We start from the raw sequence: 24809 nt of genomic DNA on the forward strand, positions 1-24809 counted from the left end.
CCGCACGCTTCCGAGAACGTGGTGCGAGCCCACGTCCGGTTGACGTTAGAAGTCGGGGACCTCGTCTTCGACAAACGACATCGCGGCGAGCTGGACACAAGCGGTACAAAACTGAGGAATTTGGAACTCCCTACAAAAGACCTATGTCCAGCAGTGGACGTCCATCAGTTGATATGATGAGTTGTCATCATAATCTTTTCTTGACGATTGACATCCCCTGATGGGCATAGGTTTTTTTGCTTAATAACGCTGCGTTTACCGGCGTGGTGCCACCATTCCAGCACTTAGGGATCCCAATGTCTATTCTTTTTTTTTTTATATTACTACATGTTAGCCCTGGATAATGGACTGCTATTTCATTGGCTGAAAACGCATTAAATAAGATGGGTGAAAGAATGCAGCCGTGACGCACACATCTTACAAATTTGAACTGATGGGACATCAACAGGATAAACTGCTCGCAGCCATGTTAAACTCATACCCCAAATCGGCTTCTGGCAGGCACCATCGTATCGTAACCCTACACCCAGAGACGGCAGAAGCCTCCTACCAGACCAGACCAGATAAAATTCAGATAATGAGAATGCCAGGTAGGTCGTTCCCAGTGCTAGGACATTGCTAATTTAGCTTCGCTACTCGCTGAGCTATGTCAGTAATTCTAGTTCTACGAATCCCCTCATTTCTGATTTGATCACGTAGAGATACTCCTAGCTCTCTCTATCGACCGCTGAGTTACTCTGGCCCATAGTAAGCTACCAAGTTTCAGATCCGTAAGTTCGAAGACTGTACTTCTATTAGTAATAGTAGAGCGTTTTGTAGCCGAGCTCGTACTACCGCCATGCTTATACTGCCTCTTAACATCATTGCTGATGCTGCCCGCAGTGCCTGATTAAGTAAGCGCGGGGCCCGTAGCCCATTCTAAAAAATGGTTCTTAAGTATAGTGGTACAAATACAATTCAATACTCAATACGTATCTTCAGTGGCGTGCACTTCATACAAGCGCAAAAGCAGTGCCTACCCTAAAATTTTTGTATGTTCCATAAAGGAGAAGATTTTCTCCATTTCATGCCATCTTCCTTCTATTTGCATACCCTTTGCACGCCACTGCGTATCTTAAATACAGTACGTATTTGCTATCTATAGGTTACAATTTTGTGGGTACTTAATAGTGTAGTATATAGGTGATGTCTATGTGCGTGTCTGTCAGTCAGTCAGTCAGGCAGAGATGAGCGGTATTAAATACGCGGGGCCCGTAGCAACTCTTGCTAAGTGGTTCATCCGGCACTGGCTGCCCGTGTAATTACTTATGAGGCTTGACACCCACGCCTCAGGTTCATGGACACCGGCGGCACTTTGAAGGTCATTTTCCTCTCATGTCCTGCGAAGTTTTGCTCTGTTTACAGTCGATAGTATACACATCGCCTATAAATGATTCCTTCAATTTATTCGATGTCTACCCACCTCTAATCCTACCCTCATTTACTAATCACAGGATTGTTTGTTTCTCCTTCCTTAACACCCTAACTAAGCATCTAATCAACTGACTGATTTTTGGTATAGGTAAACTGAAAGTACAGAGAGTAATATAGGCTACTTTTTATCCTAGAAAAACAAACGGTTCCCACGGGATATCTTAAAACCTTATTACGCCGACGAAGAACTTGGGCAACAAATAATCGGGAAGAAAAATACAAACAAACCATTTATTTCACTAAAATCAACAACGTAACAATGACAAATATAATTGTTGTCTTCTACTTAAAAAAAAAAAACAAATATGTACTGAATAACTGCTAGACGAGCGATGGCAGGGTTGATTGACCGCTCGTTTTCGATCTTCTATCGCGAAGACCTTGACATAATACCTATACGAATATTACTTTTTCCTTACTTATGACTGGCTGAAACTCTATTTACATAATATCACAGTTCAGGCCAGTGTTCCATAAAAACATAATTTCCATTAACTGTTACTTCTAATACTGCGATACATCTGGGTTTTTGGGTAAGGCCATATGTTGATATAAACTTTGTCTTTATCCAATATACCGACTTGGAGAACATCTTCAGCTTGAATACTGAATAACTGGTTTATTGGCGATGGCTGGGTTGATTGACCGCTCGTATTCGACCTCGTATCTCGGGGTAGGGGTCAGTTATATTCAAAAATCATTCGATTTCTGCTTATTAAGTTTTCTTTAGTGTGTATCATAATTCAGCAGCGCTCAAAAACTTTATACAAATCACTAAGACTGGCGATCTGCAATATCGCCCCATTGCCGACGAAGCTTGTGGGCGGCAAAAAGTTCCTCCTAATCGCGGGAAATATGACGTGCTCTTGTTTCCACATTTTCGATTTGATCGCATCCTCCAATGTATCTGGATTGGGTTGAGAGTAAAATATGGCTGTTTGTCGACTCAACGTGTCGAAACATTCCTTCTCGGAGTCCCAGTTGACTTCGGTGACTAGGCGCACTAGGTATATAGGTAATGCACCCATAAATGGAGTGTGGTTATCTGAAAGTCAAAGTCAAAGTCAAAAATATCTTTATTCAAGTAGGCACTTTTGATGCGTTCATAAGAATTACACGGTAACCATGATGGCGTCCTATGACGAAAGATCAAGTCATCATATCAATCCATTACCGGCCCACTACAGAGCACGGGTCACCCCCCACAGTGAGAAGGGTTAGGCCCAAGTCCACCACGCCGGCCCAGTGCGGATTGGCTAACGATAGAATAAGTAAACGTACTCAACTCACGCTTGGCACTGGAATCGAACACAAAAATGGTTTCATTCATGGTCAGCGGAAGAAAATTAGGGTGTAAATACATATATAAATAATATACTACGACAACACACACATCGCCATCTAGCCCCAAAGTAAGCGTAGCTTGTGTTATGGGTACTAAGATGGCTGATGAAATTGTTTACGAATAATATGCATAAATACTTAGAATATACATATAAACACCAAGAAACTGAAAGACATTCATGCTCATCGCACAAACATTTTCCAGTAGTGGGAATCGAACCTACGGCATTGGGCTCAGAAAGCAGGGTCGCTGCGAACTGCGCCAATCGGCCGTCAAGGTATGCAATACTGACCTAATAGCAAAGGTAAGGCAGACAGTTCTCCCTGCGCGGTGACCTCCAAGGAGAAATACTCCAGCAACATTGCTCGCTTGCTGACCAACAACTTACACATCTGTTGCGACAATTCTCGCATGTCACCTGCAATTATTTCTATCATTAATAGATTTACATTTATTTTTAAAAATTATACGTGTTAATGAAAATGGAAATAACACTTCACAGGCGTTAAAGGTACGTTATGTACTGTCTTTAAGACTTGTCTGTGTAACCGAAAACTTAATAGTTTTTGGGTAAACCACTGCCATAATTTTTACTGAAAGGAATCAGATTCAGCCCTAATATCACATGTCAAATTAAAATCATGTGAATCCTGTCACCTTATAAGGTACGCGTCGCGTAGCGTTGGTAATAACCGCGTGTCGGTATTTTGTCTTCCATAGGGTTGTCATAAGTAAAAACACCCGTAAAAGACACTTGCGATCTGTATACGAGACGTCATAAACTTTCGTAAAAGACACCTGCGACCTTAATACGAAAAGTCCTAAACTGGCTAGTATGCCAATTTAGGACTTCTCGTAACACGCGCAAAAGACATTAGCGTCCTGTATACGAGACGTACTAAACAAGGTTAAAAGCATTTATGACCTGTATACAAGACGTCCTAAACTTGCGTAAAAGACACCTGCCCTCTGTATACGAGACGTCCTAAACTTGCCTAAAAGACACCTGCCCCCTGTATACGAGACGTCCTAAACTTGCGTAAAAGACACCTGCCCCCTGTATACGAGACGTCCTAAACTTGCGTAAAAGACACCTGCCCCCTGTATACGAGACGTCCTAAACTTGCCTAAAAGACACCTGCCCCCTGTATACGAGACGTCCTAAACTTGCCTAAAAGACACCTGCCCCCTGTATACGAGACGTCCTAAACTTGCGTAAAAGACACCTGCCCCCTGTATACGAGACGTCCTAAACTTGCGTAAAAGACACCTGCCCCCTGTATACGAGACGTCCTAAACTTGCGTAAAAGACACCTGCCCCCTGTATACGAGACGTCCTAAACTTGCGTAAAAGACACCTGCCCCCTGTATACGAGACGTACTAAACACGCGTAAAGGACACTTGCGCCCTGTATACGAGACGTCCTGAACTTGCGTAAAAGACACCTGCCCCCTGTATACGAGACGTCCTAAACTTGTGGATTATTACAATAAAAAAGGACCGGATTAGTGACTCTAATGCGAGTAATATTTAGCCCATTTTACTTTGACGAAATAAAGTTTGATATTCGAAAACTTCTCCTCGATTGCGAGCGAGAAAATCAAATGATAAAACATTTTGACATACCCAGTTCTGGATTCCATTCTTCCTCCTGTGACCTGAGGCCCAGTACGAAGAGCTCTTCCAGGGGTAGCGGGTTCGACAATCTTATCAGGCCGAGGTTTTGGAAATCGTACAATATTGTTTCGTAGAACAACTCCTCGCTGCAAATTATCGACGAATCAAAGTGAAATATTTCTGTATTCGAATAGGCACATAGACCTACATGGTAGTGAGATGATGGCGATAACTACATTCGTAAACTTAAAACTAAAACTTCGGGTGTTCCGAACGCTCACAGAAAACTTAGCTGGGTGTCATCATCCGTGTCTACTATAACTAATAATACGCACTTGGCTACAATTGGAATGAATGAATTTTATATCTTTAAACGAGCAATTCTTGTTACATATATATAGTTGGAATCTCGGAATCGGCTCCAACGATTTTTATGAAATTTAGTATACAGGGGGTTTCGGGGGCGATAAATCGATCTAGCTAGCATTCATTTCTAGAAAATGTCATTTTATTCGTGTTTTCCGGTAATAACCGATTTGGTGCAGACGAAGTTGCACGGGTCAGCTAGTATACTTTTATTGTACACAACACCAAAAGCAAAAAAAAACATATGGCGGCCTTATCGCTACATAGCGATTTCTTCCAGGCAGCCAAATTCGTATGAAGAAAACGTTGTAGAAGCATGGCAGATGGGGAAACTAAATAAATATCAACATCATCACAAAAACCCATTACTGACCTACTACAGAGCACGGGTCTCCTCTTAAAATGAGAAGTGGTTTAGGCCGTAATCCACCACGCTGGCCCAGTGCGGATTGGTGGACTCCACACACCTTTGAGAACATTATGTAGAACTCAAAACTTAATTCTCTACCATAAAGGGTTGTCTGGAGGCAGTGGCGTGCACTTCATACATGCACAAAAGCACTGCATACCCTAAAATTTTAATATAGCCCGTATAAGCGGATTTTTTTCCATTTTATGCAATTTTCCTTCTGTATGCATACCCTGGTAAGAAACCCAGTGCACGCCACTGTCTGGAGGAGATCGCTAAAAGCGACAAGACCGCCTTTGCGATCTTATTTATATATTTTTATTGTTTTTGGTATTTCTTGTTTTCACTTTTAATTTGTGCAATAAAGACTTTATCTATCTATCTCTCAGGCATACAGTCTTCCTCACGATATTTTCCCTCACCGTTGAAGCAAGTGATATTTTAATTACTATATTTTAACGCGCATAACTGATAAAAGTTAGAGGTGCAAGCTGAATTCGAACTATGGCCCCCGGAAGTCAATTTGAGCTCTTACCAAATGCGCCATCACTTCAATATCTATATTATAATATATCTTTATTAGATATATAAAGATATATATATATATATATATATATATATATCTCTTGTGTGCGTGTGTATGCCACTGAACTCCTCCTAAACGGTTTGACCGATGAATGTTTTGGTATGCGTTTAAGTGGCACCATGGATGGTTTAGATTCACAAATCAGCCCAACAGATGGCGCTGGGGTCCGCTAGTATCTATATATATTCATAACCTGTCAAATATATATACTAAAACATAATAATACACTTCTAATAATACATAAATAAATACATATATAGACGAAGATCCTCCAACATAAAAAGGTGTTCAATAGAAACTTCAAATTACTTTTCTACGATCGTATCGCGAGCGATATCATAAATGGCTTAATATTATAACTAATATACAACGTGTAACGGAATTACGAAATACCGTTGAAGGGTGCATAACTATATTTCATAAGGAATCACCCTGTAAACATTTTAAATCCATATAAGCATATTTATTTTTCCATACAAACTAATTCAAAAGATTCTAAGTGTTTACTTATGACAACCCTATTGTAGATAAAAACAACACGCGCATAGTACAACGCTTAAAGCTGAAGAGTTTTAGAACTACTGGTCCGATTTGAAAAATTCTTTGAGTGTTAGCTAGCCCATTTACCGAGGAAGGCTATCCCTACTAATATTATAAATGTGAATGTAAGTTTGTTTGTTACACTTTCACGCAAAAATTACTTAACCGATCCTCAGGAAACTTTGTACACATATTCTTGGAAGTGATATAGGATACTTTTATGCTGACATAAAGCTCGGTTAATTTGGGAGAGGGGATGAGTGTTTGACGATTTTACACCATAACTCCGACAAATAATAACCGATTTAAATAATTATTTTTGTACTATAGGGGTAATGATATGTGTTTAATTTTGACCAAACTGTGGTTGGAGATAGAGGACAGAACTCCTCAGCGGACAGCAGCAAACCAAACACAACAACTGAATACTTTATTTTTTTAGATCTACAACTAAATTTAATACCACATGAAAAAACAAAATCAAACGCAGACGAAGTCGCGGGCAACAGCTAGTAAGCTTCATATCATGATAGGACCAATAAAATAAACTCAAGCATAACTGATAGTTGTAAAAAAATGGAAAACTCACGTCAATCTAGTAGTATCGCACAAGTAAAGTTTTGTCGAATGCTGTATCAGAGATCTGTGACAATCTATGCACGCAATGAATATCAGGTTAGCCAATATTTCCCTCAAATTCATATTGCATTTATTCTCAATGCTCAGTCTCAACTGTTTAATGCTAGTCAACTTCGTTTCGACTCTTTCGTGCTTAAAAGTCCTCGTTTTGAACGATTCTTTCGGATCTATATACGTAATATTTGCATTATCAACCGCTGCAGATTTCCAAGTTTCTTTAGGATCGTTTGCTTTGTTCGGTTCCGATATCAGAGAACTTTCTAGATCGTTCAAATCTTTTGGATCATTGCTTTTGTCATGTTCCATTATAGAAGTTTCTAGATCATTCAAATGGTCAGAATCTTCGAATACAAAACGTACTTTATTTGGATTTTCGATGTTTTTATTGTCTGTTCGTATTCCTTCAGTCATATCGACATCCATATTTTGTTCTGCATTATGGTATAAATTATTTGTTCTGTCTATTTCTGAAAATAAAACTTTCAAGGTCAAAAAAGGTCAAGTGCGTTGAAATCGCGCTGGCCCAGTGCGGATTGCTGAAGCAGAGCAAATTAAAAAAAAATCATATCCTTTACGCGTTGACAGATATATATCTACGATACCTTTTCTTCCATCCAGTTTGATGCCTACGACTGTTGAATCTCTTTTCTCTATAGTCGTTAAATCTTTTTTGTTGTCTGTCTGTGGTGATGAATTCTCTTTGGCTAGTTTGTCAGCGACTCTGAAGAACTTGTCTATCTTCTGCGTATCGGAGTCTACTCTAACGAGATCTTTTGCGTATATTTTAGCACCATCGGTGGTTCTCTTTACGATCTCTTCAACCATAGTCGCGCCTGGTAACCTGGACTGAAAAATCGATTTAATATCATCATCATCGTCAACCCATTAAGGGCCCACTCAGGGCCCGGGTCTACTCTCAGAATGAGAAAGGTTTAGGCTGTAATCCTTTTTTTTAGTACATTCCCCTCGACTGCAATCTCATCTGGGGGTAAATGATGATGCAGTCTAAGATGGCAGCGGGCTACCCCGTAAGGGAGTGTGTCAGCTATATTTGACCCAAAACCTCAATCGGTTTCTATGTGGCATCGCACCGGAACGCTTGATCGCTTAGCGTCACGTCTTTGTCGGTGGGGTGGTAACAAGCCATGGCCCAAATTGCCCCTGGTGGAAATGGAACCCGGGACCCCTCGAACTTGAAAACCACAGCGCTCACCGCCAGGGAGGTCGTCCAAAAGTCCACTACGTATGCCAATTGCAGTTTGCTAGACTATAGGCTACACAAGCCTTTTAGAACGTCATGAAAACTCGATTCTTTATCGTCGGCAATGTACTCTCTACGCACGTTTCGCTCCGACACCAGAGCATCGTCAGGACAAGTTGACACACATACACAGATATACAAACGCACACACGCACGCACGCTCACAACGCAACGCACGCACACACAGACACCCAAAATATAGGATATGCTACCCTAGACACATTTAACACCTACATACCTACGCGTAAAGCGGGTATACAAAGCTCTCAACAACCTTTCAAACTTTTATAAACTCAATATCCTTTAACAATTATTCATTATAAAGTCAATATTTCCTGAGGATGCTGCGGTGTCGGAGGGAAGCGTGTTAAGAGAATACATTGCTGAACATCTGTTTGGTTCGGAAATTGCACCATACAGATTCTCCGGCATTTCGCGGAGTATATATGTAATATTAATTTTCATAGTATATCAAGGAATTCCGCAAAGTAACGCCTCTATCCAATATAATAGTATATGTTGTATGTGCCCAGTGCGTAAGGCTTTGGCTTTCCTTAGGCAGGACAAGGTAATGTGCATTTAAATAACAAAGTTGCACAGTAAAATATCAATTGCTGAAGGAAAAGAGAGAGTTTTGCTTAATACTCTCAAGGACATTGGCGTACGCAGTACCCAAAAATTCTTGCAGAAAATGTATGAACTTTCTTAACAATTGTATGGCGGCTAAACTACAGACAGATTGACAAAAAATAACAGAACAGTTAGATTCGGCTTCAGTATCGGTCTTAGAGGGTCCTGTAATTTTTTTTTCAAAAATCCTCAATGTACATAATTCATAAAAATATTTTTGGATCGATATAAAAAAATTCAAAAATTCAAAAATCAGTTATTTCAAGTAGGCCTAATATAAGCACTTTTGAAACGTCAAGTATGTCTGTGTGTAGTAACGAGTAAGATGGTAAGCAATACCTGAGTGTACATAACCCTCGACGAGTTACAGCTCAGAAGTTTACTCTCTATGGCAGTTTTGATTTTCTCTACGATCTGTTCCTCGTACAAGAACTGAACTTCGTGTTTCGTCGGATGCACGTTCACATCAACGTTTTTGGGGTCTAAAATAATATCGAACAATCAGTTTTACCGACGTAGCTCAAAGATTCGCGAAGCTAAAGTGGCAGTGGGCGGAGCACCCTAGCTCGGAGAACCGATGGACGTTGGTGTCCCAAGTTAACGCAGCGTCGGTGGACCCCCCACGAGGTGGATAACATCAAGAGAGTCGCAGGAGTTCGCCGGACTCAAGCTGCACAAGACAGTGGTATTCGGAACTCCCGCCAAAAATACCAATGTCCAACAGTGGATGTCCATTGGCTGACATGACGACGATGATGATGAAAATGATATATTTAGCAAACAGAAATGACAGAAATTGATTCGACAGAAAAAGATAGGTTCATATTTCACTCGAAAACAAAAAAAAAACACAAAAAACTTGATTTAAATTTTAACTGAAAACCACAAGGGTTGTAACAATGTTATCGAGGAGTGGGGGGAGAGATAAGCTCGCCGGGAGTTGAACGCCACCGGGGCTAGTTATATATTATTTCCCCCGATTATATCGCCTGACAAGGTTTACATGGAATAGGAGTATTTTACCCCGTTTACTATTAAATATTATTTTTAATATTTTACGCCCTAAAGTAAGCGTAGCTTGTGTTATGGGTACTAAGATGACTGATGAATATTTTTATGAACAATATACATAAATACTTAGAATATACATAAATACTTAGAATATACATATAAACACCCAGACACTGAAAAACAATCATGTGCATCACACAAACATTTTCCAGTTGTGGGAATCGAACCCACGGCCTTGGACTCAGAAAGCAGGGTCGCTGCAAACTGCGCCAATCGGCCGTCGAACACATTATTTGGATATAATTTCCACTTGCGCGTCAGTGCTCTGAGAGTTGATAAAGCTGTGGCAGAACATACGTTTTTATCCTTCCCTGTGGATAGAATTGTCTTCCGCCCATGCTAGCCGTGCTGATCCCTGAACAAAATCAGGAAGAGAGAGTCCAACTCAAAAGGCCCTACGAAAATTAGACTGTTGATTTTTGGACTTTAGTCCAAACTCCCCTCGATTATGGTTCCGGATGAAGTCAGAAATCGGGGTCTAAAGACAATACTGTCAGCTGCCTTTTTACAGGTAGGAATTGATTCCTAAAATATTATTCTAAAGAGTTTCACAATAATTATAACACATATTTGATAACTTCCTCATTTATTTTAAATCGGTTAATTACTGGAAGTTTAAAAGTTAATAATGGATGGATTAAATAAAACTCGAGTAGTAAAATAGGCGCACAGTTAAATACTTAGTTTAATACTTCAGATTATACCAACTTACCTAATTCCAAGCTCAGATACACGTAAGAGTGTGTGTTTTTCGGTAAATACGTTGCGTAAACACAGTCAACCGCTTTACGTATTGCTAAAAAAGAAAATCCTTATAAGCCGTTTTGTTATGATGTTAAGGTTGAATTTGGCTCGCACTATTGAAGATTAGGTAAATATTACATGAACCGCGCAAAGTAGCTGTGAGCGAATTTCACCTTAACGTCTTCTTATTAGAAGTACTATTCCATTAACAGTTTTGCAAAGAGATCTGTCTATATCCCCTTTACGCGTAGGGTAAGCAGGTGTTAAATACGCCTATAGCTCCATATTCTGTACTTTGTGTGCCTGTGTGCATGCGTTCGTGTGTGTGTGTGTGAGAGAGTGAGTGTGTTTGTTTGTGTATATAATTGTGGATGTGTGTGTGTGTGTATATAATAGTGGATGTGTGTGTGTATATAATAGTGGATGTGTGTGTGTGTGTGTGTGTGTGCGAGTGTGTGTGCGTGTGTATGTCTACAAATCCGCACAACAAGTGCCTTAAGCACCACGTTGGCCAAGTGGCCAACGTGGTGCTTAAGGCACTTGTCTCTGAGATGATACGAGTGGCCTATAATACTTTTGATTTTTAAATATACTTTTTGGCATTTCCCGGATCCCTGAAGTACGAGAAGGCATGGAATTATAAATATAAAGTGCTTACAAGGTGAATCAACCAATCTATGGTTAATAAAGAGCAACATGGTGCCTTTCCTGTGTGAATAGTTCACACTAGTGATGTACCCGTGCACGGACAGTTTCAACGTCGGGTCTTTTAGCTCTATTTCCAACAGTTCGCGAGCTATGGAGTTTCCGTGGATCTGAAAACGTAATAAACATTATCAAAATCATAATCATCTTTCTATTAACAGTCTTCCGCCGGGCAAATGTTAAGGATTACTTAGACGATAAAAAAAAATTGGGTGTGAATTGCTTTAGCTTCAAACCTTGACATAAATTTACTGTGGGTTTGTGATAACAAAAAAATAATTACCCGACAAAGCTTTTTGTAGGCTCTTCTTAGAGCAGGGCGCGTTTGGAACCCTCGTAGCTTTAGGTTTAAGTTGGCGTACGAAGTTATCACCATCCCCTTACAATTATGTAAACATATATGTATGAACGCTTCATAGGTGCCTGTGATAGGCCTACATGAATAAAGAAATTTTGAATTTGAATGCCCGGCCTCTCATGGGACAGGTTTTTAGAGCATAGTACTGGGCTGGTAGGGTTTTATTTTAATTCCACTATAACACATGACGTGCCGTTTAGTGAAGGCAGATCAGAAATTATCACCACCCAACCTCTTCCTACGTGTGTCGTACGAGGCGACTTAGGTAATATAACCAGTGGCGTGCATAGATGATATAAAATGAAGAAAATCTCCAGTACGAGTTATAAATACTTAAGGGTAGGCTTTTTATAAATCTTACAATGGCTATCCTTAAGTTTTGTATAAGTTGGAGATTTTCTTCATTTTATATCATCCGGATATTTTTGACGGCCGATTGGCGCAGTTTGCAGCGACCCTGCTTTCTGAGCCCAAGGCCGTGGGTTCGATTCCCACTACTGGAAAATGTTTGTGTGATGAGCATGAATGTTTTTCAGTGTCTGGGTGTTTATATGTATGTATATTCTTAGTATTTATGTAGGTATATATAATTCATAAAAATATTGATCAGGCATCTTGGTACTCATGACACAAGCTACGCTTACTTTGGGGCTAGATGGCAATGTTTGTAGTGTCGAAGTATATATATATTTTTTTTAATCTGCATACCCTCTATGCACGCCACTGACCATAACACATGATGTGCCGTGTGGTGATGGTAGATCCGAATACAGTTCAGTCCACCCACATCTTCCATCTTTAATTATTTATGTATATTATATATATTTTTTTTAATTTAGAATTGCGATTTCCCATCTCTCATTGCCTTATTCCAATAGTTAAGGTAGCCTGGAAGAGATCACTTTTAGTGATAAGGCCGCCATTTGCATTTAATTTATGTTAATGTAAGTGTTCCTGTTTGTTTTTCCTTTATTATGCAATAAAGTTGTTTAAATTAAATAAAAATTAATCTTTCCACGGGTGTCGTACGAGGCGACTAAAAGAATATACCGGAGAACTGGCAGCAGCGTGTTCTGTACTACTACTACTACCATTCCTACTATACCCTCATTGGGAGAGGCCTTCAGTCCCTGAGGACTGTTACAGGCTATTGATGATAACACATGACTGCGATCTCACTTCCATGGCTAGCTAGAGAGAAAAGGCTATCTCCCGTTCACATCCACTGACAAGGGATATAATTTTCTTGCCCACCTGCCAAGCACAGCGGGGAAAAGGAGATTTTGATCACACACACATATTATTTGGATATTATTTCCCCAATTTCTGTTAAAGCAATTTAAACAACAGCTTTTAACGATGAAGAAAACAAGAATTCTCAAAAGTTTGTAGAGTCCACCAATCCGCACTGGGCCAGCGTGGTGGACTACGGCCTTACGACTAAGACTACGACTACGACTAACCCCTTCTCATAGTGATATTAGACCCGTGCCCTGTATTGATATTTTGATGATTTTTTTCTCCTTAGTACATTTTGTCATTGATAGTCTACTGAGATAAAATTGGTGTAGGGCCTTGATTATACTTACAATTCTGACATTTTCTATAACAGTGGATTTGATAGGAGTCTTTATATCAGTGTTTTCAGCAAACTTCTTCAGTGTGAAGCCCACGCCGCTGTTGTGGATGGCGTAACCCCCTACAACTTCCATTATATGCGAGTACTCCTCGCTAGGGCTCCGCAGGGCTCTCTTGCGGGCCAGAACATTGTAAAACAGGTCTTCTACAGTTATCTGGGTGCCGTTATTGCCTGCACAGGGTTTTATGGGACCTTTGAGTTTGCCGTTTTCGTAAGACGCCCTGTAATTTATAATATTTAACTAAAATTATAATAATAACAATATATTAAATAAAATAAATAATAATAAATAAATTAATCTAGCCCCAAAGTAAGCGTAGCTCTTGTTATGACTGATGAATATTTTTATGAATAATAAACATAAATACTAAGAATATATGTACATATAAACACCCAGACACTGAAAAACATTCATTGCTTATCACACAAACATTTTCCAGTGGTGGGAATCGAACCCAAGGCCTTGGACTCAGAAAACATGGTCGCTGCAAACTGCGTCAATCGGCCGTCAAATTATACTAACATTACAATAATAATATAATTATACGGCATACTAATATTATACTGTAATCAGTAGAAGTAAATTGGAAGGTTTCCTCACAATGTTTTCCTTCATCGTTGAAGCAAGTGATATTTTAATTGCTTAAAACGCACATAACTTAGAAAGGTAACGAGTTCCTCCTCATCATCATATCAACCCATTACCGGCCGACTACAGGGCACTGGTCTCCTCACGCAATGAGAAGCGGTTAAAGCCGTAGTCCACCACCCTGGTCCAGTGCGGATTGGTGGACTACACAAACCTTTGAGCACATTATGGAGAACTCTCAGGACTGCAGGTTTCCTGACGATGTTTACCTTCACAGTTTGTGCTGGGTTTCGAACTCGGCCCCCCAAAAGTGAAGCCGAGGTCCTCACCAATGGGCTATCACCGCTACACACCTGAGAGTTCTCCATAATGTTCTCAAAGGAGTCTGAAGTCCATCAATCCGCACTGGGCCAGCGTGGTGGACTACGGTCTTAACCCATTCTGGTAGGAGACCATATTAAAACAAATAATGGGTTACTAATGATGATATCGATGATGCCAAGCAGAAAAAACAAACTAAGTGCGAATCAGACGACACATAGGAACGTAGGATAAATTAAAAAGACCTTTAACACTATTATACAAAGAGTAACCGCATTACGAAATACTGCTGAACGGTGCATAGGTATATTTCATAAGGAATCACCCTCAATCAATATTCAGTCAAAAAAAGTTCTAAAGAAGAAGAAGATGGCGACCCTATTGATGGTAAAAGACTGACACGCGCATAGTACCTACACTACTCGTCGCGTATCTTTATAATAGATTAAATAAGTGGCAGGAGTTGATTTTTTTCGGGCTGCATCTGTTTTTTCTCAGAGGCATTTCTTCTTGCGGTGCCTCTCCGACTAGCGAAGGTTGGCAGTCAGCTTCGTAAATTCTTGTCTATCTTTCGCGAGGCGAAATAATTCTGCTGCAGTCGCGATTCCGGTCCACTCTCTGATGTTACGAAGCCAGGACTTTTTTCTGCGACCAACGCCTCTTCTTCCTGCAACTTTTCCCATCATGATATGTTGAAGGAGCTCATATCTCTCGTTGCCTTAGCCCCAGATATGCAACTTTTCTTATCTTGATGGTGTGCAAAAGTGCGCCGTGGGTTGACGCGTCGCAGAACTTCCTCATTGGATACTTTTTGAATTCAACTAATGGCCAACACACGTCTGAAAGGCCACATCTCAAATGCTTCTATGCGTTTCCTGAGGTCTTCTTTAACAGTCTCAGCATCGCTTCCGCATCCGCATCAGACTTATACTATTTACACATTGTATATTATCATCTTATAATAACCGGTAATGGGTTCATATGATGAAGGTATAAGCTATTTTAATAATTATAATATTATTTTTATAAATGTTTTGTACAATAACAACAAAAAAAAAATTGTTTTAAAAAACCATACTTACTTGTAGGCACACTTATCATGAGCAGTCTTAGTCAGAATGGTCAGGTGGGCGATGTGGCTGATACTCGCTAGGGCTTCGCCCCTAAAACCGTAGGTGCTGATAGCCTGAAGATCTTCATAGTGTGACAGCTTTGAGGTGGTGAACCTCTCACAGACTATATCTAAGTTGTCATGCCGTATGCCTGTGCCGTTGTCTTGTATCTGTAGAGAAAAGTTTGAGACGTCATAAAACTTAACAACTTCTTAGTACAATTTAAAGAAATAAAGTTTTTAGGAGAGTACACACCTGTAGGTACTTTAGGCCGCCAGCTTTCACAGTGATAATTATATTTGTTGAGCGGGCATCTAAGCTGAAAAAATTACTATATTGTTACACATCTTTCATGCCATCAGTCTTTTTAAGTATGTTTATTATAATATCATTTAATAGTAAATAATAAATAAATAAATATACTACGACAATACACACAAAGCCATCTAGCCCCAAAGTAAGCGTAGCATGTGTTTTGAGTACTAAGATGACTGATGTATATTTTTATAAATAATAAGCGTAAATACTTACGAGTATAATCTATACTTATAATAATCTGTAACTGGATGATTTCTGTACATTTAATATATTTTGAAAATTTTGCCCAGGGTACTGTGTCCAAAACAGATTTTTATTTAATTTTTGTCTGTCTGTCTGTCCCGGGCATCACGTGAAAACTACTGAACGGATTTAAATAAAATTGGTATAGTTGTAGCTGATATTCCGGGTCAACATATAGGATACTTTTTATCCCGAAGCAGAGCTTGCGGAAGATCACAATCACAATGGACGGACTGAGAAATATTGTGACCATTATACAAATGTACTAGAAATGCAAACTACAGCTTTGTCTTGCGAGCCACAACACTTAATTGACCGCAACAACTAGTCTGTCAAGACTGAAGTTACTAAGAAGATGGAAAGGCAGATTCTACCAAGAATTCTGCAAGAAACTCACCAGTCTTAAGTAGTGTTGTCTATTCAGGCTATACACTAAGCAGGCAGATAATATTAAGTGATAAAAAATCTCCAGTACAAGTTTTAAAACTTAAAGGACCAATGTATGTGAGTTCACTTATTGCAGTGCTGTATAAAAAACTATTAACTTATCTACTATGCTTCAATCGTACGAACACATGAACAATGACTCCGAGCGTGTCCGAACTACGAAGATAAGATATACTTCTAGAGCTCAAAAGTGATTTATGTCTGTCTCGAGCATGCAAGCTATTTTAGAGCTAAATTTAATTAAGATTGGTGCCAGTAATTGTGCTGCATAAAGGTAACAAACAAACAAACTTTAGCATTTTTATTATTAGTATAGACTTAAATTACAGTTCCATGTATGTAATTCTGAATTCAAATGAATAATCTTACCTATTTTCTATCAATTCTTTCAAAGCATTGGCCGGTCTCTGAACTATTTCACCGGCTGCGATGCGATTCACGACTTCTTCGTCCAATTTTTTAATTATTCCTGGTTCACCCATATTATTGGATATTACATCAATGGTTTTAAATTATATACATAGATAACTACTCCAATTACACTCAGACTTCGCATAATATATTCTCAGTTTATTTTGTATTTTATTTTGAAATTGAATCAGTACCTATTTAGTTTTGAATTTTAAACATAGACTAAAGACTTAGACTTAGACTATATAGTTTATTATCATTTTAATTTTTTTTCCATAGGGAAAAAGCAAAGGTATATCACCATACAGCCACATCTTAAGTGTTTAAAGTAGAATATTATAAATATAGAAAAAAGGCGAAAACACGGAGACTGAGAAGTTTACTTTTTTGCGAAAACCTCATGTAGCATCCACACACTTGATCTTTGTCTTGTCAGACTTTACTCTATGACTTCGTCAGCTGCACAAACAGACCAGTAAATAAACACAGAACAATACACATGAACAATAAAGTCATTCAAATAATGTAGGTATTTATACTATCTATGAATCTATGATTTAGTCCATGATCCGTCAGCTGTGGTCAGCTGTACTCAAATTATATTTTGAAATTTTTTTCAACTTTAATCAATTATTAACCTATCAATATGAGTGATTTTGATGTAAGCGACCTAGACAGTGACGAAGAAAATGACCTGCAAGATTTAGAACAATTGAACGCTGTATTAGAGAGTGAGGATCCCGGGCCAAGTGCTGAACTGCGAGAAGCCTCCATATCTGGCTCAAATATCTGCAGCGCTTCGTCTAGTTACGGGGAAAGCTCTAAAGCTGAAACAGCTCTGGCTCTTAACAGAATGTGTGATGATAAATTACGAAAGCTGGAAAGTATACTGCAAGCAAGGTTACCAGAGTGTCGTCGAAGACTTATCGAAGTTCAGAAAATGACCGAGTTCGACAGGTTTGACAAAGACAATTTCCGCTACGTCAACTGCGGGAAGCCGTATTTTAAAGACAACCGGGGCTTCCCAGCTCCTGAAAACGAGGATACCTTACTCATGACTAAATACCAAATGTACAACTTCTCTGGGATATCCTCCGTCCCCGGGTGGACCGTTAAGGACAAGTGCCAACTCACGGAGCTCGTTTTGAAGATGTCGAAGGAGAAAAAAAAAAAGGAACTGGAAAAAAAAATTTCAAATCTGAAACGTGAAAACAAAGAGTCAAATTCAAAAGAAATTGAGGAAACCATATCGGATCTCAAGCGGCAGATCCTTTGTGTAGATAAAATTCCTCTTAAGGCGTTAGCTCTTCCCATAAATGAGGATTACGACTGGGACTATGTTGCAAACAAACTAAGTGATAGGCACAGTGCTCAGGAATACAGATCTCTTTGGAGATTATTCTTACATCCGTCAATAAATAAAAGTACTTGGACCCGCTCTGAACATATATCTCTGCAGAAAATTGCTTTTGAGAAAAAACTGCAGGATTGGGATACCATTTCTAAGGAGCTAGGCACTGGCAGAACAAACTACCAATGTTTTGTTTACTTCCGTACTAACATGAATAACACATTTACAAGTCGGAAATGGACAAAAGAAGAAGAAGAATACCTTAAGAGGTTAATTGAATATTATAAAGAAGATAACTACATTCCGTGGGGAAAAGTTGCAGCTACCATGGAAAATAGGACAAAAGTACAAATTTATAATAAGTTTTTCAGACTATGTGAACTTAGGAAAGGCAAATTTCTACCCGAGGAAGATTCCGTTATACTCACTTGTGTACAACATTTTGGGCCAAATTTCAAAAAAGTGACGGAATATCTCCAAGGTCGATCCGTGACACAGTGTCGAGATAGATACCATGTCTTGATGAAGCAACGATTTTCAGCAGTTTGGACAGTAGATGAAGATCGTAAATTAGTTCAACTTGTAGCTACCCAAGATGTGTCCACAAATTTTTCAACCGTATCACAATACTTTCCTGGAAAAGATCGAGTGAACATTCGAACCAGGTACATAACTTTATCTAGATGGATGAGAAGAAATCCTAATATAGACATTTCTCATGCACCAAGACGTGGTGCTAGACGATTAGGGCATGGAAAGTCAACAGAAGATCTAAACAGAGCCATAGAGTGTTTAAAAAAACGTTTACAGTCTGAAGTGACTGACAAAAAAAAGAAAAAGATTACAAGAGATTCGCCTGAAGAAGTTATAGACGATGCAATTGTAGCAGTTCTTACTACAGAGAACACAAGACTTTTGGAGGCGCAAAAGTTACAACACTGTCAAGAAGAACAAGATAACTATACAGTTGAGGAGGAAATGAAGAATTGTAATATTACATTATTACAAAAAATTCTTATGTTGTTGAAAGCAAAATTAAATAGACACAAGTTTGCTAATAGCCCTGCACGTAACACTTTTCAAGGCTTATTAGATCCAGGAATGGCCGCAAATCTTATTCAATTTAGGTCATATTCAAAAAAAAATGCTGTGAAAAATGTCAAAATGGATAAAAAGATAGACATTTGGGGAAATGGCACATTAGGAAAGCTGTCTTATGTATTCCCACCGCATTATGCGACGATAACTGGGTGCAAAAAACTGATGTCCTATTATATCAGCCCTAAATCAGACAGGGACGAGACAAAGAATGTTAATATTCTAATCAAAAGAAATCTTATGGTAAAAGATCAGGTTACCATGTTAATGGAGCGTTTCAATACTCTATTCCTCTGGCCAATGCTTCTTTCTAATGCATCACCGGAAGATTGTAAAACCAATTTAAAAAATTATGTATCTCCATCAAAATCGGTCAGAAGATTAATTACTTATGAGAACTATAATTTCACGGAAAATTTTAATTTTATATTGCCACTACCTGATTTGAAAAAAATAGGAGATGTTAATGAAACTACCATCGATATGGTTGAGTCGGATGATAACCACACTATTAATAATGATGCAAGTTATTTTGACTCTCTCGTGGAGTAATGTTTTTTTTTTTTAATAAATTCTGAACTTTATACTTCACTAGTAAGAGAGATGTATCATATACCCAGCTTTGAGGGTATAAGATATTTGTTAATAATGCAACCTCGTAACACGCATGGATGGAGTTGTGAAGAGAAATCAAATTCATATCTAAAAATCAGCTAATTATCAATGTACTTTTGAAGATAGAGGTGTCAATATGATATATGAGTGAATGAATGAATACATTTTTACTGTACAACACATAGAAATGCAGGATAATTGTAAATAACAGGTTCACACAATGCTTACAATTTGTTGGCCTTATCTTAATTTATTAATAGTGTAAAACAAACACAGCTCAAAAAGTTATGTGGTGCATATTACCTAATATATTAAGCGAGGAGCTCTCCACATGTATTATTATTATTATTTAACTCTTTATTTGTATACCACATCATTAACCAACAAATCTGAACTGATCTTTTATTTTTTGAAGTAAGACATCTGTTTAGTTGATATAAATTGTAAGGAGCCAAGTCTGCTAGTAAAATTGTGTGTCATTGGTTGATTAATGACAAAAAGTACTAATGAGAATCTTACAATTTTTTTTAATTATAAATCTCTATAAAGTACAAGTTTGTTTGAAAAAATTTAGTGGAAGATTTTTTATGCGCGAAATTTGAAAAGTTTTGATAATTGTTTTTTGAATTCTTTTTACATCCTTAGTTTTGTTTGTCATTGATCAAACACTAAAACAATTGAACACACAATTTCAATAAGGGCACATAACTGAGAATGTTCAAAGCCTAAGGAGTGTAAGAATAAAAAAAAAAATACTATTCTATAATAAGCCAATTTCGATATGGAATGTTAAACAATGATGAGTACAGTCAAAAATAAACTTTATAACTTCTCGAACTTCGTGCGTAGAATTCAATTATACTACCTGCGCGAAGCTACACTGTCAGCTAACTTCCGCGACGACAAAGTTCGGATCGGACTGTAAATAAAAATTTGTTAGTTTTTGTTTTAAGCTATTTTACTTGCTTATTTTATTATTTAAACAATTTTTTTTTTTTACACATAAAGAGGTGTTTTCGAAATTGCAGGCTTGACCCCATTGAAGTACAGAATTCTTCCTGGACAATAGCAAATTATAGAGTAAACATTACTATTAGAGCATTGACCCACTGCTCCAGTGCTTGTCTAATTTATTATTCAATGATAGTCATTGTATTTTTAAGATGTCTGTGTTTTGAAAGCATTCCAAGAGAAGTATAACTTCAAAAAGTACCATCCAGGATCCGGATTCTATGTTTTTATAATTCTAAAGTATCAGTATCATTAAATCTTGTATTGATACAGCAAATATTGCATTATACGAGTATATCTGTAATTTTTATTGTCTTTTTCGATACCTAACATCAAGAATGTCTATGTTGAAATAAAATGGCTTTTGTTACTCTGAAAAAAGTTTTTTTTTTTCATTGCTTTGCTCAAATATGTAATTAACATTTGTGTTTGTATCAGCTAATTTTTGTGTGACTTAACCAAAGCTAAGCTAAGATATATTTAAGGAACAATTATTCCCTTTTTTGCTCAAGTCTGTCTTGAATGTAGAACTTGCATTTACAGTCGGGTAAAAGAGTAGTTTGTAAGAACATTCTGCCATCGATCATTGAAGTGATCGATGCATTCTGCGTACTTCGAAGTTTGCCAGCCGACTGGCGCAGTGGGCAGCGACCCTGCTTTCTGAGTCCAAGGCCGTGGGTTCGATTCCCACAACTGGAAAATATTTATGTGATGAACATGAATGTTTTTCAGTGTCTGGGTGTTTATCTGTATATTATTCATAGAAATATTCATCAGTCATCTTAGTACCCATAACGCAAGCAACACTTTGGGGCTAGATGGCGGTGTGTGTGTTGTCGTGGTATATTTATCTATTTATTATTTATTTATTAGACGTCGCCCAAAATTATTAAATTGCGGTTTTTTCTTCCACAATTTAGACGACCTCCCTGTGGTGGAAAAAAGTGCAATTAGGGAATTTAAATATGGGATAGGATAAAAATCTCTCGTAATCCTCGAGAGAGGTATTTAAAATCACGAGCAAAATAAAATGAGTAACCGCCCAGGCGAGCCACTCGACGCGGTGGGTCACCGCTAGTTTATAAGTAATAACTGAAAAGTTGTTCTGGTTACAACGCGCTAATCTCTGGAACTAGGTACCAGTCGGATTTGAATAGTACGAGTACGTACATACAAGGCCGCAAAAGTAAACACTGCTGGACAGTCGACGAGTCATACAATTGTCATTTCCGCCGAGACTATAATGATAGTTACAAGTATAGATATTACAAGCTGACCCGCGCAACTTCGTCTGCACCTAGAAAAATACCTAGAAACCAATTGCTGCGCTACCTACCTGGTGGACCTTTTTTATTTCCAAACTATGTTATTCGCGGCCGTACGTGTTATTCTATACCCGTCGCAACTTCTAAGCGATAGGTTCAATTTGAATATTTTAAAACTGAATTTGCAGGTATATAATTAAACTTAATATTTATTTTACTTTATTTCTTTCGCATTTATAATATTAGTATTCAGTAGGATGATACGCATGCATTCGATCGTTGTCCCATATGCCTCGCGACTTGCTGTTATCTGTGAAGAGTTATGTCCTTTATCTCCGACAATATTTATCAGATCTTCATTAAAATTAGACAGAACATGCTTGATAGTATACACTTTCAAATAAAAATATAATTATAAAAATTGGTTAAAATTTAACGGAGCTATGAAGTAAAATTGATAAAAAATTCCATCCCATTTCCCGGAGGAAACTTATTGTTTATCGGGATAAAAAGTATCCTATATGTTGACCCGGTATATCGGCTACCACTATACCAAATTTTATTTAAATCCGTTCAGTAGTTTTCACGTGATCCCCGGACAGACAGACAGACAGACAGACATACAAAAATTAAATAAAAATCTGTTTTGGACTCAGTGTCGATTATAAAGCATCCCCCGCTCAAAATTTATTAATTAAATGTACAGAAATCTTCGACAAGTTGAAAATGGTACAAAGTAGAGATACAGCTCTTAAAATTATATGCAATAGCTCATTGTATACGGAATGACGCCTAGAAAAATATGCTAAAAGCGTGTATTAGCACATAAAAAATTGCAATTGTTTTAAACAATTAAAGCTGAAAAAAAAAATAGAATTTCGTTTTTTGCCAATATTTCATAAACTATTAATGTTTAAGAAATTTCAAAAAAGATTCTGAAAGAGGAGGAAATAGAATGAAAAACTCCCAACTCCCGGAAATCTTTCTCAATTAATTATCGCGGCGTCTAAAGCGAGTACGGCACGTTACTTAATTTATTTAAGGAATTTTAATTTGAAAAAATTATGGTGTGTTTTGTACTATAAATAATTTCTTCCCGTTGGAAATTTTACTTAAAGTAAATTTTTCAACAAGTTAATAGTGAGAATTTCGTAAAATCCGTTCAAGCTGACCTCTACTCGGCGAAAGGAATATTCCTACCAAATTTCAAGTCTCTTTTATGGTTACAGAGATTTTTTTTCTCGATTTTCGGATGGACACTTGACGCTAACCACCTGAGGGGTTGCTACGGCGTCACCGGGGGAGTGGGGCGAGCGCGATAGCTCGCCATGAAAAGAGCCCCAGGGCTCGACAGCATCGGGGGGAGAGTGGGAGACGTCGACCCGAGGGTGCCTCCTGCGAGGGCTCGGACCTCGGCTCGGTTTGACGTTAATCTGACTGTTGGTGGACTTTTGGACTAATCATTGTTTAGTCCGAACGCCCCCGTGACCGTGGTAAGGATCCACGTCCGGATGACGTCAGAAATCGGGGCCCTCGTCTTTGCCGGTGAAGACGCTGTGTTGGTTGTGTGTTTGTGTGCTGTTGGGATACATTGTCGGTAGTTAAAGTTATTTGATCGTCATGGTCGTAAAGGACATGTTTCGGACGTCGTCGCCGCCTAGGCTCGACGTCGGGGGCGGGGGTATAAGTGGACGCCTCGACCACTGGGGGGGGGGGGGGGGGGGGGGGTTTGGTGTGTCGGACTGCTTTTTCAAAGAAGGACTTTGATATTTTTTTTTAAATACTGGGCCATGAGATCTACGTTGCGTGGCCATGCGCATAAACTTATTCTGTAGGACTTTTAAGCTCTTATAAGAGCTGTGAGGGCGATGGGCGAATACGACACTGGCGTATGTTATCATTGGACGTATGCACGTTTTAAACAAGGTTACCTTGTGACGGAGGGGTTTCCAGAGATATCGTTATATATATAGATTTATTTAATAATGATTGCAAAAAAAAATATATTATCGTAAAACTGATACATAAAAAACATAAAGGTATATTTGTAAAGTTTTCTATATCTTATACGATATGACATTTAATTTATTTTTTTCTCTAACTATTAATTCCTAGGAACATTGTTCTTAGATTTTTGTTTGATTAGTTAGTCCTGGTCTGCAATCACACCTACTAGTAAGTGATGATATACGAGTAGATGCATGCAGCTAAGATGTTAACGGGCTAACCTTTAAGTGGTCTGGCAGTTAAATTAAACCCATACCACTAATCGATTTCTACGTGACATAGTACCGGAAAGCTAAATCGCTTAGCGGCACGTCGCTTCGGTAGGGTGGTAGCTAGCCACGGGCGAAGCTAGACCAAACCAGAGAAAAGTCAGAAAATATAAATTCTATCTGGATCGAACCCGCGACCTCCCACTTAAAACCACAGCACTAATCGCTGTGTGTGTTCCAGGGGTTTGCGTCAATAATTATTGATGCGTCTTCGATACAATATATTTTTATTTTATTCATCGATAGTTTCCTAAATTATTCAACCTTTTGTACTACTAAGAATTATATTCAACGATATACTCTGTGGTAATTTGGCAAGAGTCAAGATTCGTTTTTGGTCTGTGCAAACAAGTTTACATCTTCCGACC

General features: G+C 38.4%; 2 protein-coding genes across 2 annotated transcripts; one reads left to right on the forward strand and one right to left on the reverse strand.

Annotated features, from left to right (window-relative positions):
• Positions 1 to 1684: 1684 nt before the first annotated feature.
• Positions 1685 to 17028, reverse strand: LOC120634348 (DNA mismatch repair protein Mlh1). Its single transcript, XM_039904861.1, has 12 exons — positions 16784 to 17028; positions 15662 to 15725; positions 15377 to 15576; positions 13335 to 13605; positions 11341 to 11497; positions 10651 to 10734; positions 9207 to 9349; positions 7579 to 7822; positions 6927 to 7443; positions 4446 to 4582; positions 3111 to 3236; positions 1685 to 2518 (listed from the first exon to the last, which is right to left on the reverse strand). Exons 1-12 carry the CDS (start codon positions 16894 to 16896, stop codon positions 2217 to 2219), a joined length of 2358 nt encoding a protein of 785 aa, XP_039760795.1. The 5' UTR covers positions 16897 to 17028; the 3' UTR covers positions 1685 to 2216.
• Positions 17029 to 17393: 365 nt separating this feature from the next.
• On the forward strand, positions 17394 to 20216 carry LOC120634235 (snRNA-activating protein complex subunit 4). The gene has a single exon (XM_039904710.1). The coding sequence runs from the start codon at positions 17472 to 17474 to the stop codon at positions 19824 to 19826; it is 2355 nt and encodes a 784-aa protein (XP_039760644.1). The 5' UTR covers positions 17394 to 17471; the 3' UTR covers positions 19827 to 20216.
• Positions 20217 to 24809: the final 4593 nt, after the last annotated feature.

Source organism: Pararge aegeria, chromosome 23 (assembly GCF_905163445.1).
Source record: "Pararge aegeria chromosome 23, ilParAegt1.1, whole genome shotgun sequence".
Lineage (NCBI taxonomy): Eukaryota > Metazoa > Arthropoda > Insecta > Lepidoptera > Nymphalidae > Pararge > Pararge aegeria.